This window comes from Astatotilapia calliptera, chromosome 7 (assembly GCF_900246225.1).
Source record: "Astatotilapia calliptera chromosome 7, fAstCal1.2, whole genome shotgun sequence".
Lineage (NCBI taxonomy): Eukaryota > Metazoa > Chordata > Actinopteri > Cichliformes > Cichlidae > Astatotilapia > Astatotilapia calliptera.
Genome location: NC_039308.1, coordinates 58,186,939 through 58,209,894, shown reverse-complemented (window position 1 = coordinate 58,209,894; position 22,956 = coordinate 58,186,939). Strand labels below are relative to the sequence as shown.

At 38.7% G+C, this 22,956-nt stretch overlaps 1 protein-coding gene across 10 annotated transcripts in view; it reads right to left on the bottom strand.

Moving 5' to 3' along the window:
• Nucleotides 1-22,956, bottom strand: part of LOC113026874 (voltage-dependent calcium channel subunit alpha-2/delta-1) — a 78,161-nt gene that overhangs the window by 33,953 nt on the left and 21,252 nt on the right. For all 10 annotated transcript variants that reach the window (XM_026176105.1, XM_026176111.1, XM_026176112.1 and 7 more), the window contains exons 4-10: nucleotides 17,507-17,566; nucleotides 15,139-15,174; nucleotides 14,117-14,246; nucleotides 6,749-6,880; nucleotides 3,311-3,380; nucleotides 2,639-2,689; nucleotides 2,318-2,417 (exon numbers count right to left, since the gene is read on the bottom strand). In XM_026176105.1, coding sequence (XP_026031890.1) covers nucleotides 2,318-2,417; nucleotides 2,639-2,689; nucleotides 3,311-3,380; nucleotides 6,749-6,880; nucleotides 14,117-14,246; nucleotides 15,139-15,174; nucleotides 17,507-17,566 — 579 coding nt within the window. The remainder of the gene's footprint in view (nucleotides 1-2,317; nucleotides 2,418-2,638; nucleotides 2,690-3,310; nucleotides 3,381-6,748; nucleotides 6,881-14,116; nucleotides 14,247-15,138; nucleotides 15,175-17,506; nucleotides 17,567-22,956) is intronic.

Here is a 22,956-nt window from a genome sequence, read left to right as displayed (position 1 = left end):
ATTAAAAAAAAATAAACACTGCTATACAGAGACCTGTGGAATGACTAAGAAAAAGCCATATTCTTTCATTGTAAGACTGCCTTTTTGGCCCTGCACATGAATGTGAACGCAGTCTACCGCAAATTCCACTATTCTGCCGTGATCCTATTACAACAGCTCTTATATGTGTGTGTGATGGTCCAGGCCTTGGGAATGGATTAGTGACGACACAAGAGAGAAGACTAATCTTCAAGCTCTAATCCCAGCGGACTGTCTTCTATTCTGGTTTACTACTCAGGCTTGCTCACTGGACTGACGCTGGCTAAAAGATTGATGCCAGCAAAACATGGCTGAGCAGGTTGGATAAATGTGGTGGAGGCTTGTGGTGTGAGAGGTGTGTGAAAGAGAGAAGACAAGGGTAAAAAAACAGAAAGAGAGAGAGAGAGAGAGCAAAAAAGGAAAGGAAGAGAGGCAGCCATCAGCAATCGTCTGACCTGACCTGCTGTGAAGAACGAGCGCGAGCATCTTCCGTGACCAAATGCCAACTTAGTCCCTGGGCTACTGTTAATGAGGAGGGATTTGTGGGTAATATCAGAGACTAATGATTTAGTGACAGGTAACAACACCCTGAGGACCAGACATCGGGCAGTGGATATGTGTATGCATGTGTGTGTGTGTGTCCGTGTGTGTGCATAAATGAGTGAATCAATGACAGAAAGAAATAGATATGGTGACTGACAGAAGGAATAATGATTTTTGCTGAAACAGGAGGAAATTGACACTGACTTACCATTATGTAACTGATATATTGCAGCAGGAATATTATAAATCCATTTCATTTTGACTTTAGCTGTCTTGTTGTTTTTGATACCCTCCCTGTTTCTTATACTGACATTATGCTTAGCAAATAATATTGTTGACAGCTAAAAATACAAAACTGCTAAAAAATTGAAATGTAAAAAAAGACAGACTGGAACAATGAAAACAGGTAGCCGTATGATATTACAGGTTGCAAATAAGTCCTAAGAATTATTGTTAAAATTATCAACCAAACTTTAGTTTATGGTTCTTGGCTATATAAAATAGGTATACTGCTGGCTTGTTTGAGCCACATAGTCTTAATACTTGTCTAAACTGCAACAAACCTAAATGAAGTTTTTAGTACCTTGATACAACCAGGCAAGTTCTTTGGACTATAGATTCATCATAACTCATGCACTGTACTTTTAAAGGGTTCAAGTTCAAAAGTCATAAAACTGAGTCAAAACTGAATTGGATTTCAGTGTCTCTACAAATCTCTCACCATCTCATTTTACACACACACACACACACACACACACACACACACACACACACACACACACACACACACACACACACACACACACACCAACAGTAGCCAATAATTGCACATCTTTGCAGAATCAAAAGTCCACCATGAAACCGAATACATTACGTCCAAGACAAAAGGTCCCTCGAGAGAGGAAAGAAAGTCGGAATGGCTGTCATTTGCAAGGAGAACGAAGACAGCTCCAATCTCTATAAAGACCTGTCTTAATAAACACCTCCACAGGCACCCATCTACGCATCACACAATCTCCTGATTGGCTCTATTCAAGTGTAATCACAAGTGTGGAAAGCTTAGAATAGATGGCCAGAGAATGAAAAGCTGTAGAGGAAGAATGTAATGGAAGTGATGGGTGGGCGAGAAAAGTAAAAATGAAGGTAAAAAACAGAAGGAATAGTGAGAAGAGGAATGTTTCTTGGCTGTGTATAGAAAAGTGGAGGCATACAGTGTAAAGGAAGGGCATTCATTGACACAAAGAGATGAATGGAGGTATATGGTGAAATGCTGACAGAAATTGCATGGCTCAGTGATGAAAAGAACAAATGATGGAGAGAACAAGAGGGTGATAAATGTTTCCTGGGGTTCACTCCACTCAGAGGTGCAGCTTTAATTCCTTTAGGAGCGTTGGGAATGGACATACACAGCCACAGCCACATTTGAGGGCCTAGAGGTGGGGAGGGGCCATGTACTGCAGAGTTTTAATCCTGTACACCAAATAGAGCAGTGGGTATTTCATTAAAGGCCTGTTTCATGGTGGCCAGACCAGAGAGAAATCCATATTTCGTTACTGGTCATCCATCTCTCTGCCTCTCTTTTATTTGTGTGTATATGTGTGTGTCTGTGTATGGGCATTTGTTGTGTATGTGTAAAGATGTATGTGAATGGATACGAATTGGGTGTAAATTCTGACCCCCCCCCCCCCCCCCCCCCGTCACCTTCAATAAACAGACCACCCAACATTCAGCAAGTGGGCAGTCTAATAATACTCACACTGACTACGTTGACATAGTCATCGTCAGAAAGAGTCTCCAGCATCTCGCTGACAGAGGTCCTGATCAGTTTTAGCGTCAAGCCAGACACACTCCCACTCCTAAAAAAAAAAACAAGAAAGAAATACCTGACAGCTTCTCACAGCAATCTGTCTGCTCAGTTCTTGTCCTGTGAGATTTTACTCGATGTAATTAGAACTGCTTCTGCCTTGGGAAATACATTACACTATGTGGCAAAGCTAGAAAGGCATGCATTTCAATCAGGGGAAATCATGATGGATGCAGGAAGGTTATGGATCAGTAAGATTATCAAACAACTCACGCATCCACGAGAATTAGCATATCTTTCGGTGAGGCGGCTCCTTGAATGTACCTAGATGGTCATAAATGAATGCAAACACATTTCTGGACTGAGACACATATACTCTGAGGGCCAACCATTTGCATAATCATTTATGCTGAGAAAATACAATAACACTTTACACACTTGAGTCATATTTTCATTGTCATATTAATATAAGACTGAGCGATATGGATGACATTATGTTAATAACTCAATGGTAATGATTTAAAGATGAAAAAAGGTCAAATCAGTAGCTATTCAAAGCAATCAACAATTAGCTGTTTTTACAAATTATTATTTTTAGAGCAATACAAAATTTTATCACAAAAAAAATCTTTATTCCTGTAGTGAATACAATTTGTGTGCTGTGTGAATGCACTCAAATTTATACAACCTGCACGGAACAATCAATTAAAGACTAAAAAAAATGTATTCACCAAATTTTCACAGTAATAATAATCATAACAATATTCCACTGAAATGCAATAGGCATTATTTAATTGAATTATTTGACTGAATTAAAAAACCCTGCTTACGTCTAATTAGCTCTACATGTAAACAATGAAATAGATATACAAAGACACATAATGACATAAAAGTTTAAGTTTTGTATTCTGACTAACACTGTTATCCTTGAGCCAGTTTTCTTACCATGGCCTCCTGCGCACATCGTAGAGATCTATTTTACTAGGGGTCTTACGAGCGTCCATCCAGGGAGAAGCTAAAAGACGAGATTTGAGATGTACTGAGTTTTCATCACAATTAAAGCAGAAAAACAAACAAAAAACAGCACACTACATACTATTTTGGCTAAATTTCTAATATATTTAACTAATATGGGGTGACCATGGCTCAGGGGGTTGGGAAGCGCATCTGTAACCGGAAGGTCGCCGGTTCGATCCCCGGGCTCTCTGTCCTGGTCGTTTTGTCCTTGGGCAAGACACTTTACCCTACCGCCTACTAGAGATGGACCGATCCGATATTACGTATCGGTCCGATACTGACCTAAATTACTGGATCGGATATCGGAGAAAAATAAAAAATGTAATCCGATCCATTAAATATCACGAAAGCACCTCACAAAACTTGCAACACGCCGTAACTCGCCTCAGAACGTTAGCACGTCGGAGCAGTATGCATCACGTGATAGAGCGGCTGTGGCATGCGGGACCTGTCGGTGGTCTGGATAGCATGTGGAGCTTCGCTAGCAACCCGGCATTTCAAGTTATCCCCGAGAGAAGTAAAGCAAGTGTGTAAGTCCATCTCTGAATGTTTGTAAAGCATTCCTGCGTTAAGCTTACCAAACGATATATGGAGCGACTGCCTCTTCTGGCTGCTACTTCAATCATGAAACTGCTTAATGATCAGCTGATCGGCTTTTCTGTCGCGAGTCCGTCTCTCAGGTTTGTTTTTGGCCCACTTTGCACCAGAAAGAGGAAACCAGCGGCTGAACAACAGCAGCACGTTTAAGCTTGATCAGCTGTTGTTAGAATTTATTTATTATTACTTTCTACTCGAGGATCTTTTTCTACGTAGCTGACGGCTGGTAACTATGGAAGCCCGTTTCCGCCACTAAAAAAAAAAAAAAGGATCCATAACTCAAAATTTCGAGTTATTATCTCGAAATTTCGAGTTATTTTCTCGAAATTTCGAGTAATTATCTCGAAATTTCGACATATTAACTCAAAATTTTGAGAAAAGCAACTCGAAATTTCGAGTTAGCGCTGCCAATCAGTAATCTACGTGAATGACGTCATTTCCATGTTACCCGGAAGCTGAAGCCCTCAGCTACAAATGCTACAGCTAAGCTACCGGTATTACATCCAGTCGTGAATGCACAGATTGCTGAGTGTTTTCAGCCTGGCTTCACAAATGATGAAATCCCTGTGTTATTAGCTGAATCACATGGTGTTACTATCAGCAAACATACTTTAATTTGTTGGGATCCGTTTTTGAGTGCGCGGTCCTGCGCCATATGCTTCCGGGTAACAAGAAAGCGACCTCATTCACGTATATTTTTGATTGGCAGAGCTAACTCGAAATTTTGAGAAAAGTAACTCGAAATTTCGAGTTATATTTCTCGAAATTTCGAGATAATAACTCGAAATTTCGAGAAAATAACTCGAACTTTCGAGTTATGGATACTAGCTTTTTTTTTTTTTTAGTGGCGGAAACGGGCTTCCACAGGTAACTGTGCAGGGGCGGATCTAGCAAAGTTTAGCCAGTTAATGCCGATAGGGCATTAACAGGGAAAAGGGGGCACAAAGACATACTTTTCTTTCTTATTCTCATTTAAAATGTCTAGCTTTTAATAAATAATTATCCGAATCTTACACCCAAAGTTTTAATTTGATGTAAAATGAATAGAAGTGAATTACTGTACATAGTGACTATTAAGTCTAATATATATACCCTAGTAAGCTATAGTACTTTTTCCTTCCCAAAGGAAAAAGTACTATAGTACCTTTGGGATGGTACCATCTGTGCAGTCTCCAATTTTGTTGAAGAAAGATGTTGAATCTATTTAATATTTCTTGAAAAATAATTGATTTCTGTGCTTTTTTTTCACACTGCATCAAATTAAGGTTGATTACGTCGATTAAGCATCATGAGGTGGAGCGTTAGGGGTGGTTCCCTATTTTTTATTTATTTATTTTTGTTGTTGCTGGGAGTTGGAACCCTATTAGTTAGGTTGCTTAATATTTACGCTAAGTACTCTTTAAAATACCAGAATAGGGAGGATGGTGTAGGTTTAAGTTTATTAGATTGATCAGTATTGCTGAACTATGAAATTAATTTTTTTTTGCATATAGGTATAACAGAATAGCTTTAGTGTAGTTGTTGTTTTAAACTTGAGTATGAACTTATACAAAATGCAGCAAGATATTTAAAAAAAAACAGTTTTGTTGATTAAAAAACACTATATCGGATTCATATCGGTATCGGCAGATATCCAAATTTATGATATCGGTATCGGTATCGGACATAAAAAAGTGGTATCGTGCCATCTCTACCGCCTACTGGTGTTGGCCAGAGGGGCCGATGGCGCGATATGGCAGCCTCTCTTCTGTCAGTCTGCCCCAGGGCAGCTGTGGCTACAACTGTAGCTGCCTCCACCAGTGTGTGAATGTGAGAGTGAATGAATAGTGGAATTGTAAAGCGCTTTGGGTGCCTTGAAAAGCGCTATATAAATCCAATCCATTATTGTTATATGATAAAATCATATTGTATTTAGTGTCATATTCTGCTCAGGAGCCGTTGTGTACATACTACATTCTGTGACATAATGACAGGCTTATTGGATCGATCAATTTATTATACCGTCTACATTATAACATGTTTTAAATCACTAAAAATATTTATGAGGGAAAACACGCACAAATTATTTATCGGAGACGCACAGCTATTAGTGAAAGGCACCATAAAAACAAGGAAGTATACTGAGAGTGAGTGACTGCCTTTCATGCATGCTAAGAAGTAAAAGAAAGGATAAATCAAAGCCAATGCAAATTTATGAATATGAGACATAAACTTTTGTCATAAAGCTATAGAGTCGATGATGACAGGGAATCTCATGAATAGAAATAGCTTGGCAAAGATAACACGCATACAAGAGGGAACAGCAATAGACAAGTGCAGACGCACATAAAGTCAATGTGAGCTTAATTATGCGGGCAGTGGATCAGCTGGAGGCACAATCGAAGATTGCAGCGGTCCCAGATCCAGCTGTACACAGTGGAATATTCTCCCATGTTGCTTGTCTGTGTTTTATTGTGTTATGGTGTGTTAATATCTGTGCATTCCTGGATTATCCTTTTTTGTTACACATTTCAATGTTTTTTTTCCCTTGCTACCTAGCCTGACCTGTCACCCCAACGTGATGTTTGTGTATTGTATGTACGGTCGGCAAGGTCTATCATCTCAGTTGTGGGCAACTGCAACTGACAAATAAAGGCTATCTCATCTCCTCAATTACTAAGCAGTGTGTATTTAAGCACATACAACTTCAGAATTATATGAACAGACACATAAAAACCTATTCAAAGGCAATGTTTGGGTTGTTGTCCCCCCCCTCCTTTGTTTCCTTACCTGGATAATAGCGAGCCAGGCCAGTGGCACTGCCAAACACCTGCCAGAGTAGGGTTGGGTCATCCTCTCTATTCTTTCTAAACACTTCCTTCAGTTCCTCTGTCCAGGTTAATTCATTCAGCACAATGGTGGCTGGATGAACAAATACACATGAAAAGCTCATTTATCAAAAGAAAGCATGCATATGAAAAAGAAATACGTCATGAACCCACCAACATAAGCAGAATTCAATACATTATATACTCTAATTACATTTTGATTTTGTGTGCAGCTGTAAAATAAACATTTTCATGTCCTTGTGGGTTTTCTGCAATCATCTTTAGAAGGCTTAGCAAAGAGATATGGACAACACAGTTTAACACATTCATTAAGATTCACACACAGGCCTCACTGTCACCCCAGTTGCCCAGCAGAGCACGACCAAATATTTTTCCAGCACAAACAGAAAGCGCTTGCATTAGGCATCAATATCAAGGAATAGTACTCAGACAAGTAATGGCTTTGCACAGACACAATTAAAGTATTTTACCTAAAACCACCAAATAATCTGCATGACTGCATGTGCAGAAGTTTTGTGTGTGTGTGTGTGTGTGTGCATGCTTTTGACAGATAGTGTGTGCTGTGAGAGGCAACAGGCATTATGGATGTAATGACACAGCACCCAGACAGCTCAGAGCCACATTAAGACTGATGATGGATGGAGACACAACACATGCTGCCCCCAACTCTATCTGTCCTCTCTGCCGCTCTTCTTTTTTTTTTACCATCTTCCACTTTTTTTGTACTTTGTGGCATTGCATATATTTTTTTATGGGACTCTGTACATCTTGACATGTGGCTAGAAGTATAGTGTGCATGTGTGTAAGCCATATTGCTATCCTGTATTGAGCGTGACGTGTCTCATTGATGTGCAAAGCAAACAGTGTTCATTTGCATCTATGTCTCTAGAGTGAAGAGTTAATGAAGCCTCGGTTGCCAGGAGTGCATGTTTTTCATTATAGAAAGGGAGAGAGCATGAAGCATGTGCACACACAGTAATATATTTCTCTCATTAATCATTGAATTTTAGAATTTTAAGGCAAGAGTCAAAAAAATACTACTGCACTTGTTAGATAATGATAAAACTGCAAACTATATGTATACTTTTTATTGAAGACTGATTAAGTTAGGCCATTGGATAGATAGCACAAGCCATCTTGTTTTATCCAAACAGCTTGACAGTTAAATACAGCGAGATGATACTCACGTGTACTAGACTGTAAGACGAAATTATGGCACAAGGCAACCACAAGCCTCTAACTAGTAATTTGTTGCTTTTTAATGTCTCCACTGGTTGTGAATATCCCTGAGTTAGTCATAATCTTTAATAAGCTAAACTTCACTGCTGCTTCATAAGGGAAAGACTATCCTCGGGTTGCCCATATTGCCAATGACACTAATGAATTCCCTGGATACACATGTATGCCACACTGAATTCACACCTAGTGATGACATAATCTCATTGGGACATCGTGGGTGCAGTATAATTCACAAAAATATGCAATATGGATTGGTGCATATTTTCCCTATTTTTTGACTGCTTTAATTATCAGTCTTTTCCTTATAGAAGCAACAGTTACACACTGTATAACAGTGAAAGCTAATAAGCAAAAATGTTCTATACAGCTACAGTACAACATGCTCAGTTAAACAGTTATTTATAGTTAGTTTAACATAAGAGAGAGATAACTACAAGACATTAAATTTCCCATCATTACTAATTAAAAGAATAGTTGGATATTTGAAAGACTATAATGTATGTCACAAAATAACCTCTGATATGGAAATATTGCTGGCTAAATATCTAATCATTGGAGATAAAAACCGTCTTTGTTTTTCTAAGCGGCACAAAATTTGCTCACCTGCTACATTTGTTTATGCCATACAAAAGCTATGGTGAAAATTGCCTTTGGATGACAGAAGTGATAGGCAGCAAACTGGAGGGATTTTTGCATCTACACAAATCTGGCACTTGAATTCCAATCACAAGCAGTATTGCCCTGAGTGTGAGAGGTGAAAGATGTCTGCTGAGCTCCCTGTGACACAAGATGACATTACAGTATGTGTGAATTTGTAAATTAGGAATCATTTTTGCAGAAACAGACGTGTGTGAAATTGTTGAATAATAAAAAAAAAAAACTCGTTCCACAGTCTTGGACAAGTTAATTAACCCAACAGGATTTATTATTTCAATCATATCAAATGCAGTGATCTCTTATATATAATAAAAAAAGAAATGTACCATTAACACAAGAAACACCTGGAAACATATTTAAAGTTTACTTTAGGCTACATTTGTGCTGAGCTCACAAGAAATTCTTCTATATGACTGGCCTATAGCCAGGAGGCATTGGGGTGTTTTTAAAAATTAAACAAATGCATGTTTAATATATATGATTAAAATAAAAGCAAATCGACTGAATACAAAAGATGGACATGGCCACTGACACGTCACTCATTGCTTAGTGAAGCATCTGTTGTAAAGTTTTAAGTGCTTTTTTCCATATTGGTGCTTTATAAATGAACTTAAATATCAAGCATGGATCTGAGAGTGAAACCAAGGGACACTCCCTCCTAAGACTGTAGCGATCACATTGAGACCATCCATTCAATGTATTCTGCTCATTTGATTCAGGGTCACAGGTGGTGACATCACAATTGCCATACGGCAAGAGGCTGGCCAGGTCACCAACCTGTCACAGTGCTAAAACATAGAGAACCAACCATTTACACACACCATTCAGCACTGTCCCTGGACAGAGCCTGCATAGACACGGGTAGAACATGGAAAGGACTGTTTAGGCGTGAGGTGCTAGCCACCACATCACTGTGCTGCCCTTGGCTAGGGACCATAATTTACCAAAAGAACATTATGTTACATTCAGCTTCACTTGAAACCAGTAAGGCCATGAACTCATCAGGAAAATAATTAGTGAGATCAGAGATCACATTAGACAAAGGGTCACTTTCTTATGGATTTCTGCAGCTGAACTTCTTATTGTAACCAGCCTTGCAGAATGCAGATGGAAGACAGTTAAACATTGGCTGGAAACTGGGTCTATCCTTCATATACAGTCTGTATTCTATAGTGCTCTGAAAAAAAGATTTTGTCACCTTGCTGATTTCGTCTTTGCAATGCAATTGCAAATTGCATTACATCTGACATTAAACAATGTCAAACATGTTTATGATGATGTAACAGTATGGGACTTCTTTGATGGATAACTTGCCAAAAACCCTCCAGTGTGGCTGAATGAAAACAAGTCTGCAAAAAAGCTGGATGAAATTGGTCCAAAGCAATTTGATAGACTTGTTGCTAGGGATGGGTATTGATAAGATTTTCACGATTCCAATTTCATTTTTGATTCTGTTTAACGATTCGATTCTTTATTGATTCTCTTATCGATTCTTTTTAAAAAAGGAGAACACTAAGGTTGATTAGCTTAGAACTTTGTTTTATATCTTCTCTTTGAACAAGATAGAAATTTAGGAGTAACATGGCCTTACAAACCCAACAGTGAGATCTTAAGAGATCCACAGCCTATGGCTCTTCAATGGGGTGTCACAGGGTCCCCAGGAAAAAAAATTGTAAATGTAAAATAATAAAATAAATATTCTTCTGTAGCAATAACAAAGTATAACATAAATTATTCAGTAGCAATTACACAAGAATATCCAGTAATGTCCCTGCCTACAATTAAACACATTCACTTACCAAAAATCGGGGCATCTGCTGTGGCAAATGGGTGCAAGCCTTTTACCACAAACTTAATCACTGCTCGGTGACATTCGTCTATCCTGGCCTGAAAGGAGACGCTACCGGTAGACTGCAGTGAGAACTGCCAGCATCTGAGGCAGCCAGACTCTGTCTCTCTCATCATGGTCGCCTAAATGCACAGTAATGGCAGGTTTTGTAATAAGGCAGATCGCGCTAACATAATATGCACTGTTAGTTGATTATTTACCTGCCGCATTAACGGGAGAGGACGTGCAAACGTTACCGCTGCTGCTGGGTTGAGATTCACGAGTCCGGAGTGGAATTAAAAACACGACATTCATTTGAGGTCATCGCGTGTTTTGTGAGCAAATGCTTTTGCATATTCGTAGTGTTTCCTCCCTTAAATGAAATATCTACTTTTCAAGTATTGCAAGTTGCCCTGTTGTCATCCGTTCTCGTAAAGTATAACCAAACCTTTGAGCGTTTGAGCCGCCATGTTTCCTGCCAGGTAAATGACACACTCCGCAACGTGGTGACATCATTCGGGGCGACTGGAATCGATAAGGGAATCGTTTGCAAAAATGGCAAACAATTCCAAGGAATTGAAACAGTGGGAACCGGTTCTCAACAAGAACCGGTTTTCGATACTCATCCCTACTCGTTGCCATTCGCCAGCTGTCACAAACACTTGATTGTAGTTCTTGCCGTAAAGGGTGGCACAATCAGTTTTTAGGTTTAGAGTAATTGTGTTTGAATCATTTTTTTTCTATTTCCATTTATCTATGTCTAATAATGAAATTAGTTTGATGACATGAAATGTGGCACAAATACTACTAAATTTTACATTTTTATATTCAGCTTCCACTTGTATATCCACTGAATTAAATTATTTTCTATTTCGTCTGATATACTTTTTTTTGGTACTATGTCCTTCAATGGACATTTTATGCTTTTGTGATCTTTCTGTCATGCCTGTATCCTTTCCAATACTGGCCTCACACACATGAGTCTGATTTCATAAACTTGTCACCCACTTTACCCAGAAAATCTAATTTTCTCCAGCTGAGCAAAGGCTATTCCGGGAACATTTATAGGGTGGAGATTAAATTGGAGAGTTGAAACCTCAATAACTATGAATCTTCTGACCTGGAATACCAAATACATACTCCTTCACATGTGTCCATATCTGACACAATATATGAGCCTGCGTATGCTCTCAGACATACGTTTTTCTCCATATTCGCAGTGCTTCTTTGAATACATTAGTTAATTTTAAATAATTTTCTTTAGCTAGATATTCCTAGAGTTTGAAATTTAAACTTAAATCTGAAAAACAAGTCTCAATCTCAAAACAAAATTGCATGGTCTGGTTCTTTATTTCCATACCTGAGATTGTTGCCCACAGTGTACCGCCAGGTTTGAGTCCTTCCTCGTAAACACACACACACACACCTAAAGTTTCTTTCATCTCGCTGGGTAGGTCCCAGAAGCTCAGCGTATGCATGCATACTCATTACAGGCTACCAATAAACAGCATCCTTGTGAGAGAAAGGCAGCGTGAGTAGCTGTGGCACCCAGCCCAGATTAAAGGCCAGATAGGGATCTCAGGGAAAAATTGACAAATTCACAGCAAGTTCAAAAGAAATGCTAATAAACTAGACTTTCCACCCACAGATAACAAAACCTGACAGCTTTCCATTCCAATCTACATTTCCCTTTTCTGCCCATGTGTCTGGGGTCAGCAACAAGGTGAAGCAGGTAACCTTGGGGCCAGACGGTTCCCCAGCAGGCTGAGGTCCATGCTGAGGAAGTCATTCCATCCTGCTGTCTCTCCAAGTCACTGCTGACGCATTACTTTCCACTGCACTGATTCCACTACACCAATTACTGAACATCTTACCACAAACACACAGATGTCTTTCTTCACAGAAACACAGATACAAACACACATCATTCAGTAATGCTGCTGCAAGATGGTTTAAAAAACCAGATTGTAATTAAACTGGAATCTTTCTGAAGTTCTTCGAGAACCAAGGCCTACTGTGGTGACACATACTTGAGCAAATCACCTAAAGCTTTATTCCTCTCCTCGTAAGTCACACTATATTAAGGACATCACCCCACAAGTTGAAATCTAAAAAATAGAATAAAGGAAAAGCCACTTAAAAATATTACATAATTCAAACCACACTTAAGCTATTCAGCCAGGCACCCTTAAGTCACTGACATTCAACTTGAGCTGTGCTAATGTCAGGGAGACTCTCGAGATTTAAATTATGCTGTATCACTCAAGGTAAATGTCAGCACATGATGTTGAAATGATCAGAAATGTACTTTTATAACAAAAGGAGCAAAAATACTCTTTAACAGGATATCTTCCAATCCATGTTACTAGATAATGCTTTCTTCCTGCTTCGACTATTGCTGTCCAACAATACCCAACAGCCTCCTCAGACATGTTCTCACTACAAGACATACTTACAGGATATGTGACGATCATTCACTATGAATCCGTCAAATGATTACCTGCTATATTTTAAAACTGTTTCAAGTAAATATTGCACTCGCTTTGTAGTATGAGCTGGCAGGCTAAAGACTTTTAACATCCAATGTGACTGAAACAGCCCCATCAAGTAAAGCCTGAGTATGGGATGGTATGAATAGATGAAAACAGCCATGACTATAACATAAAGCTGCTTAGGTTTTAATTTTCCTGTATCCAGATCATGACAACCAAATGTTTATTCAACATGTTTAAGTTTTTAAGAGATTATCATTAATATTCTCTATAATCTTGAGTATACATGATCCTATTTTTGTTTTTTCGCATTCTGAGAAACTGACTACATGTTCAGTGAACATTCACCAACCTTTCACAAGTAGCAGGTGCAGTGAAATGAACCATTCTGTTCTTAAAAAATGCTGACAATGCAAATGTACTGATTGATATATTTCAACAGATGATATTATTGTTTCAGGATTTACACACAATCCAGTGTATAGTGCAGTTCAGTTGCACATTGCATTCTTTTATGGCTAACAGTATAAAATACCTGTGCCAAGAATAAATATAAGTGTCCACTCAAGCAAAAATTGCATGCATATATCTATTATAGTCAATATCTATAATATAGTCTATAGATATAAGTGTATTATATCTCCTATATCTATCTATTTATATCAATCTGTTCCTAAAGACATTCAATAGCTGCAATATTCATATGAATAATACATTTATGATTTATAATTTTAATAAATGCATACTTATCATTCTAGTTCTGGTTAAACAGAGTATTAAACTGAAAGCTGCATAACTACCAATAGCAAAAATATTTCTAAACAAAAAAAGAAAACATAAACACATAAATCCTTTCAGTTGTCGTGCCTCCTGTTCTTTTACATTCCAAGGGCAGGCAGCTTTGTTAAGTAACCGATTACTACAGGAGAGCTTATTACTTGTATGAGGCTTTTTTTGTTAAACCCATCTTTTAGCTAAGGGCAACTTTGCTTGAGGCACAGTCTGTAAAAAACATTTCATAATGGGTTGGTGTGTCAGCCGTATCCATAGTAACCACTTTGGTATGTGTGCGTGTGTGTGACGATGCACTCACAGCCATCATAGATGTCAGTGGGAATGTGGACAGCCGTGTGGTTGTAGTCAGTCAAACGTTTAAACGAGGGGTCCTCTTGAAAGTCTGGTCGAATCCTGTTCTTTCTTCCCTCTGTCTCATTTGCATCCAGCTGAAAGGGGAAAAAAAGATTCAAAGCACTATCTATGGCTGTTCTCACTATAGGTTTAAGAAATCATAGCAGACATCTTTATGTAAATTAATGAGGCACATTGCACATATATGACATGGTTTGTTGGTCTCCATAAAAACGAAAGACTTTACAACAGCCTGAACGCACATTCTCAACAGCTCATCGCTACCATAATAACAACATTGCTGCACTTTTCACACCCTGCATGCTTTAAAAAAAAACCTGACTGTTTACGTGATGATGTCTCGCTTTTTTTCATTTTATCATCTTCATTTGGGAGGAGGAGCCGGAGACACTCAGATTGTTTATGCCCCTTGTGGAGATTTATAACTCCTGCCGTGCATTTGCCAATTTACATCAATGAGAGCAGTAGAGACAGGGAGGAAAAGATGAGATACCGATGAACGAAAGCAGGGTAGAGAGGGGCCGAGGTAGTGAGGTGGTGAGAGAGGCAGAGGGGGAGGGAGAAATGGTGCGAACAGTTGCTTCCTAATAAAGCAAGAGCCTAGCCAGCTCATACATCTCATCTGTCAATTAGAGGAGAAACATGGCAGAGACCTCTTCACCTGAGAGAGGCTGGAAGGAGGGATGACAGAGAGGTAGCTACATGGGAAGAAAAGCTCCAAGAAGCAGCAAACTGGGGGCTGCAGTACAGAGCTAAGACGATAAGAGAAAGCGGGGGTGAAAATGTGGTGATTTTTGCAGGAGTAAAATGAGGGAGATGAGGGAATATGAGGCAATGAAGGCGGGGTGGGGGTGGGGATGCTGTGTAGCAAAAGCACATTCATGATGCATGTATGACCTATGTGTTTGCAGGGGCTCAAAGAGAAAGAGAATAAATTAACAGAGGAGGGCAAAAAAGCACACTCACATTGTCCTTTGCGTTGTAGTAGGCAATTTCATCATCCTGTAAACAAGTGACAAAGAAGCACAAAAAATTCTTTTTGGATGCTTCAGGGTGTTGCACAAAGAACCCTAACATTTATGCAACTATTAAATATTTGATCAATTTCTAAGCAGTTCTTTATTTTGCCATTTGTTAATTCTATTATTTAGTTTAAAAAGATACTAGTCTGTGTTTTTGCTTAAATAAATAAGGTATGGTCATATTTCACCATGTCCCTCTGTCCCTGCAGCCATTTGCAATGCTCCAGGTAAGCATTTTTTGCCTCTGAGATAGCAATGTAATAACTGCCTCTGTGACAAGTATTTTTCCTGAGCATTGCTTTTTTCTCTTATATAATTGTTTGCCACCCGGGTTGTTAGAAGGCAAAGCATCTGTCATTGAAAATGAGGGGCATGTATCATAACACAGTGTATAATGAGCAATAAACCAGTTAACAAAAGGAACTGTACTCACTGCTAATGATGGATGCTGAAAACATGTAAAAACTATTCACACAATCAAATTATTCTAAGTCTAGCAAACTTAGACTACATGCATCACCATTTGTGTATCTGTGCGTCTGCTAGACGTAGGAACACAATATGATATTTTCACAATTATTCACTCACAAAACAATAATATTAGTATGATTTTTAACATTGTGCAATATGTAGAGTATTGCAGTAGTGATTAATCAACATCAAATTTTGTCCTCAAACTTTGTCACTATCAGATTTATCCAATAAGATAAATTGGATTTCACTTCAGATATTTTTTTAATTTAATTTAATTTATTTATTTAATTTTTTTTTTTGGCAAAATGAGATTATAAAGCATGCCAACACTATCACTAAAGCCTGCGGTAAAATGTTGCCATAAGATGAAGTTAGTTATCTGTCTGAGATCGAATAGGTTGATGTTGGCTGCATGAACGTCACATGCACTCAGTTTCTGGTAATGCACCAGTTAACTGTGATAAATCGTAGAAAATCACAAAATCTGTTGTTGTCTGCATAGACAGAAATTCACATTTAACCACTACACTTGCGCTCAGCAATCTTGCTGTTCTATAAATACAACCAGCTGGCAGCCAGTTGAGTCAAGTCCCCTCGAGTTGTGCTCACTGACAAAGACTCATTCAAACTGATGCCAATATGATGGCAATCTGTCTGCATTTATAAATTAGATGTGAATTATTTGAAAAGCTTCAATCAAAAATGGTCATTACTGTGCCACACCCTCAAGCTCTGGGCAACAATTAAGTCACCCTTAGTTGAAATCGGCAAAGGAATGTGAACAATTACCATACAATTACCAGGCAGCCATTAATTTTTGTTTGGTTGCTGCCCTATTTTTACTTGTATGGCTGAGTCATTAGCCTTTTCTGAATTAGGAGGTAGGTTTGTTGAGCTAAATGTTTCCAGTGTCCAGACAGTTTTTCACAACCTGTTAATGTAGGTTTGCTCAGCTAATGTTATCTCAGGATAATGGTGCATGAGACAAGTCGTCTTGTTTCCCAGACAGCTAGTATTCCCAGAGTATTTTAATTAATTTAATCAAATATAAATATTTAGTGTCCCTGTATCGATATATTATCCCCATCCTAAATACAGCAGTACTATGCTTGTCATGGTCCTGGGTCGTGCGACCCAGTGTTTTGTGTTTAGTCTATTTTGATGTTTATTGATTGTTTAGGTTCATTAAGTTAGTCCAGCCATCTGTATATACCACCCTTGCATTACGTCTCCCTTGCCCTTCGTGTGTTTATGTCTGTGTGTCTTGTACTGTCAAGTTCATGCTGTCAGTTATGTCACCTCCCCCTGTACTACGTCTCCCTGGTTCATGTCTCATGTTTCCTGTTTTACTTTGAAGGCCTGCATTCACTGTCAGTGTATTCAGTTTCACTCCTCCTGTCCTGTCGTTAAGTTCATGTGTGTCAGCTGCGTTCCCATGTGTGGCCACTTCCCCTGATCATTCCTCATGTGTATTTAGTCTCTGTGTTTCATGTAGTCTGCGTCGCGTCGTCTGTGTTCCCACCCCCTGTGTTCCATATCTCCAGCCATAGCCTTTCCATAGTTTATGTCCAGTTTAGGTTTCTGTTTAGCTACTACTCTTATGCTGCCCTCACTCTGGTTTGTTCCTTTCATCAGCCATAATAAAAGGCTCGCTTTTGTTTAATCCACTCCTGTATCTTCGCTTGTGTTCGCACCTGGGTCCATTACACGCATTCTCCACTCGGTCCGTCACAGCGGACCGTGACAATGCTGTATCATTTTTTCATCCATCCCTAATAGATAGCACATAAAAAACACATATAAACATTTTTTTTCTGTATTTTCTCTCTCTCTGTTACCTCGAAATCGTCTTTCCACTGATGCTTCATTTGAAACTCTTCAGCAGCTGTGGCCAGTTTCTGGGAAGTGAAATATGACAAAAGATTTAGGCTGGAGCAGAGCAGGGCGATATGACCAAAAATATTTATCACGATATACATTTGAAAATTTGCGATAACGATATAACTGATGATATAATTGACACTAGACAAAATACTTTACAACTCCTGAACTTTATTAGTGCAAAAAAACCCCAAAAAACATCAATGTATTTTCACTTAAACAAGCAGCTTTTTTAAGTGCATTAAAATTATATAAAAAAAAATAACAGTGCAAATGCAAATTCCTTGCTGACAGTTTAACCAAAAGGCATTTCCAGTGGAAATTGGCCAACATATCCTCAGCATAACCATGTATAATATTCACAAAACTTAAAAAGAGGTTATACACACACAATACGGTAATATTATGTTGAAGCACAGTACGTATCACTCCGCGAGGCGCCTGCCTACGATAGCCGTAATGCTCCGATAATCCACCAAGCGGTGCGGGTTTGTAGCTCAGCAAAGTTGTACTGAAACATTTGACAAATTTTCAAGTGCCGTGTACCACATAAAATCGTTTCGAGGTCAGTAAACACAACCAGAATTCATACATAAGGCACACGGGATTATAAGGGGCACTGTCGATTTTCAGAAAAATCAAAGGATTGATTTTAAGTGTGCCATATTTTCCAAAAAAACACGGTAATAATGACAGCCCACTGGCATGCTCTACCAAAAATAGTGCTTTGTTGTGTATCTGACGGATGAAAGCTAAACCAGTTCCACACCACTGAAGTTGCAGCATTTTTACAAACCAATTCTGTTCATCTGTTTCATTTAACGATCCACTTCTGCTCTTCTCATTCTGCGTCGCCGCCATGTGCGTATGTAAACAAAGGCACTGCGCATGCGCGTTTTACCCATATTCTATCGCGATATTTCATTTTCCTATCGTTGCATAACATTACACTGGTATTACCGTGAACGGTATGATACAGCCCAGCCCTAGCCTGGAACATATACTGGGTATCCTTCCTTCAAAACATCTCTCTCATTTGAGAAAACCTGAGCAAAAGAGAGCACATTAGAAAACGCGGTGGAGACCACCCTAGAGACAAGAGAGAAATGATTATGATCTCACTTGCAGAGCTCAAACCACAGGGCTATCAAGGTCTTGCAGCACTCACTGTCCGCTAAAGGCCACGCCACAGAGTATCAGAATGTCAAAATGAAAAGGTTGTACTGTAAGAAAGTAGTGTGTGGGTGGGTGTGTGGCTGAATGTGTGAGCGAGTCAGAGAGTGTGAAACATAGAGCTAACTGAATAAAATAAGTTGGGTTCAGTGCAGGAAGAAATGATGGATCAGTGAATAAAGTGAAGAACAAATAAATTACCCACTGAAAAAGCTATCAATCAAAAAGGAATTATATAAAGGAATATAAATGTAATTAACCACACTTGTATTATTATATGGTGTTTACCTGACAGTGTAAAGCACCTTGAGGTGACTGCTGTTGTTATTTGGCACTATATACATGCAATTGAATTTAATTGAAAATGTAATTAATCTCACCTTTAATCTAGTCATCTCTCCTGCAATTGCACATATACGTGCTGTTTTGTTACTTCTTGCAAGTACAAACTATAATAACAATGCGTCTTCCATCTGGGAACAAACAAGTTCTGATGTGCATCCAGCGAAATAAACATCTATCCAAGATCACAAGGTTGAAATGTAATATATATGTCTTGATACTGAAAAATCTTGAGATATTACCTTCCAGTTGTGCTATACAATTCAGGTGATGCTTACATTATAATTTAGCAAAGTGTAATTTCATCTTCTGAATTCTTTTTTTTTTTTAATGGAAAGGAAGGCAGAACTGAGAAATGTGCTAACAAAAGGGGAAAAAATGGCTCAAAAAGGGGACAGAGTGATAGATACCTTATTTCTACATTTTTACTTTGATTTGTGGACTAATTTAACCACGAGGCCTGCATCAATTTTTAAAACATCTTGTTCCAAGTTTCATAACTAGTGCCATAGAAATGGAAAAGGTAAGAGGTTAGAACAAAAGTGCGATAAGGAATGAAAGCAAAGAGCAGGACAAAGAATCTTCCTTCACAACACCAAAGTTAAATCATGTTAGAATCAAATCTTTTTATATGATTACGAAAAACTGTTTTTATAGCTGCATCTTTGTCTGACAACCATCTGTTGGCTCGTGCAAGCATATATAACAGGCATGCTAGATGGACACATCTTTGGATGAGATGCTTATATTATTTTGAATTGGTATTTTTACGGAGTATGTTTATGTGACCCTGTGTCTGCTGTCGGCAATCGTTCCATTTTGATCAACAGTTCCATTCCTTTGGCCTCCAGTCCTGGGCTCTGTTCCAGACCTCTCTCTAGCTCCCATGCACTGGATGTCAACCGCTAAATATACACCCTGCTGCAGCTATATACACACGTACACACTGACCAACCCAAAACAGTGAAAAAAATGTGAAATGATTACAAGCATTGTGACCGATGTACATTGTACATAAAAATTGCATGTGCTAACAATGCATCAAGTGCTGAATCGTATTTACCAGTTAGTGGTAGCAAGCATCATAGTCAAACAGAGTCAGACACTGCTCCCTGCTACCACCAATCACTAAAGCGTTTAGATGTTGTCAGTGATTCCAACTGCATATCTAAATCAAAAGCTCTGTTAAAAGTTACAGTTTTTGGAGTAAAATGAAAACATGTCCAACTGGCAGTTGCACAATGCAGACAAACATGAGGTGTCTTGTTATTTATTTTAAGCATTCCCACATCGTAATGAAACCATTGCTATTTTTAAAACCATGTGTTTGGTTAGGGAAGCCTAACTCTGCAGATCGGCATGTTCTACTCTATTTTAAAATGTTAAAGTTGGCCACTTATGCTCATTTCCAGCTTCATATTTCTTGTTCTTTGAATCTTTTTGACTCTACAGTGGTGTGAAAAAGTTTTTGCCCTCTTTCTGATTGCCTGTTTTTCTATATGTTTGTCACACTTAAATGTTTCAAATGAACCAAACAAATTTAAATATTAGACTTGTAGAGGAATTGTGGCCCACTGTTTTTTGCTGAAATGTTGTAATTCAGCCACATTGGAGGGTTTTCGGGCATGAGTCTGCTTTTTAAGGTCATGCCACAGCATCTCAATCGGATTCAGGTCAAGACTTTGACCAGGACACGCCAAAGTTTTTATTTTGTTTTTCTTAAGACATTCAGAGGTGGACTTCCTGTTTTGGATCATTGTCCGGCTGTAGAACCCAAGTGTGCTTCAGCTTGAGGTCACAAACAGGTGGCCGGACATTCTCCTTCAGGATGTTTTGGTAAACAGCAGAATTCATGGTTCCATTTACCACAGCAAGTCTTAAATTTCCTGAGGCAGCAGAACAGCCCTAGACCATCACACTACAACTACCATACTTAACTGTTTACTGTTTTCAGGTGGGTTTTTTTTTAGATCCTGTCATAATGTGTTGCTTTTTGAGATCTTTTAGCCTGCTTCACTTTATAAAACAGGTTCTATTTAAGTGATTTTTTGATTCAACAGGTCTGCCAATAGTCAGGGCTGAGTGTGTTTGGTGAAACTGAGCTCAGGTTTCCAAAAAATGCAGTTTTTTGCAATTAATTCATTATTTTAATAAGAAGGGCAATTACTTTTTCAAACAGAACGAGGATAACTTTTCTCTCTTAATCAATGAAATCATCATTGTAACTTATCTTATCAAAATAAGTTTGATGATCTGAAACATTATGTGTGACAAATATGCAAAACACTAGTAAATCAAGAAGGGGCCAAACACTTTTTGACACCACTGTATGTGTCGGTCAGTGGAAGTTGATTCTAAACTGTGCCGATGCACTTGTAAAATCATCTTGAGGTCATAGATAAGTGTGACATTGGTGCCCCTGATAATGTTGCTTAGCAACAGGGAGATCCCAAAATGAGACCATCACTTATCAAAGAAACTTGACTCGGCTAAGTTTGACATAAATGCCTTCAGCAGATACGCTATGCAAAAAATAGAGCATTTTTGATCTACTGGCGAGATTTGTGAGTTGTCAAATGTCAACAGTGTAGCATCACATCAACCCAAGTGCACTAACTGAGCTTCATCAGATAAACAGAAAACCAGGCTATTGCTCATAAAATGATAAGCTTGCATAATATCAGTGCAAAAAGATACAGGAACACATAATCAAGGTAGTCTAAAAACATATGGATAGGCATTATCCATATGTTCCCTTGGGTTTCTCCTTCAGCAAAACATTGTATCAGAAATGATACATGCATATAACCAACAGCTGTTCAACTCCTGATACATCGTACATCATACTTAAGCCATTAGTGTGACATTCATGAATTATATAAGACTTTGTGTGAAAAAAACACATGTGAAAATCCCTTTTTTTGCCTGACTGTATATGAACATGCACATGCAGATACCACACATCTACACACGCTTCCTAAGAGACCAACAGGCATGTTAAAAATTCATGACAGGGCTTTGACGAGTCTCCACTACCCCCTGGGAGATATGGGGGAGGGTGAGAATGAGTGTGCGAGGAAAGATACCTAATTACCCTTCTATTTTGCTTGCATCCCTCTCTCTCTTTCTCTCTTTTTTATGTCAAACACATACAAAGGTTATCAGTCTAGCCAAAGAAAGCAACAACATAATCAAATGCGCTTTGCACTGAGGGATCTAGATTTGAAGAGGCTACTCAGTGAGTGACAGCTAAACTCTCTGAATGAGCACAACAGTTCATTAGAGCTGCTGAAAACTGCTGTCTCTGCCAATTGATTAGAAGCCACTGTTACTCCACTAAAATGCACAAATTTGCACTATAATGGATTACACTCTGCAAAACGCCCGACCTAATGGTTTTTTAGTCTCACTTTCACTAATTGTGAAAGTTGGACACCATGATGAGCTCACTCTTTCAGTTCATGACCACTGGAGACCTGAGAAGAACTATCACTCCTCTGCAATTGGCAGCAGAGCGTAGCATGGGTACCAGGAGAGTGAGAATTGGGTATATGATTCTTGGGAAGAGAAGTTGTTTTCAGACTCGTACTGATAAAAATTTTTACTGGTTAAAAGTTTAAAAGACATCTAAATATACCTAAAAACCGAGTTACATTTCATTCAACGTGGCATTGAAGTTGGGTCGTGTTCTCTGGGGGACGAGGCGGTTTAGAGATTTCAGGGAGAACAGGGGGAACAAGAGAGAGTTCTCAAGAATAATGCAGTCTATGACAAAAATGTTCAATAAAACCTACAGGCAGCGCAACTGAAGCTAGTTAGTAGTGAGCTCTATCTTTTTTCTCAGATGAACATAAAAATGACCTCATGATGACTCTAACAACTGCTGTGCAGA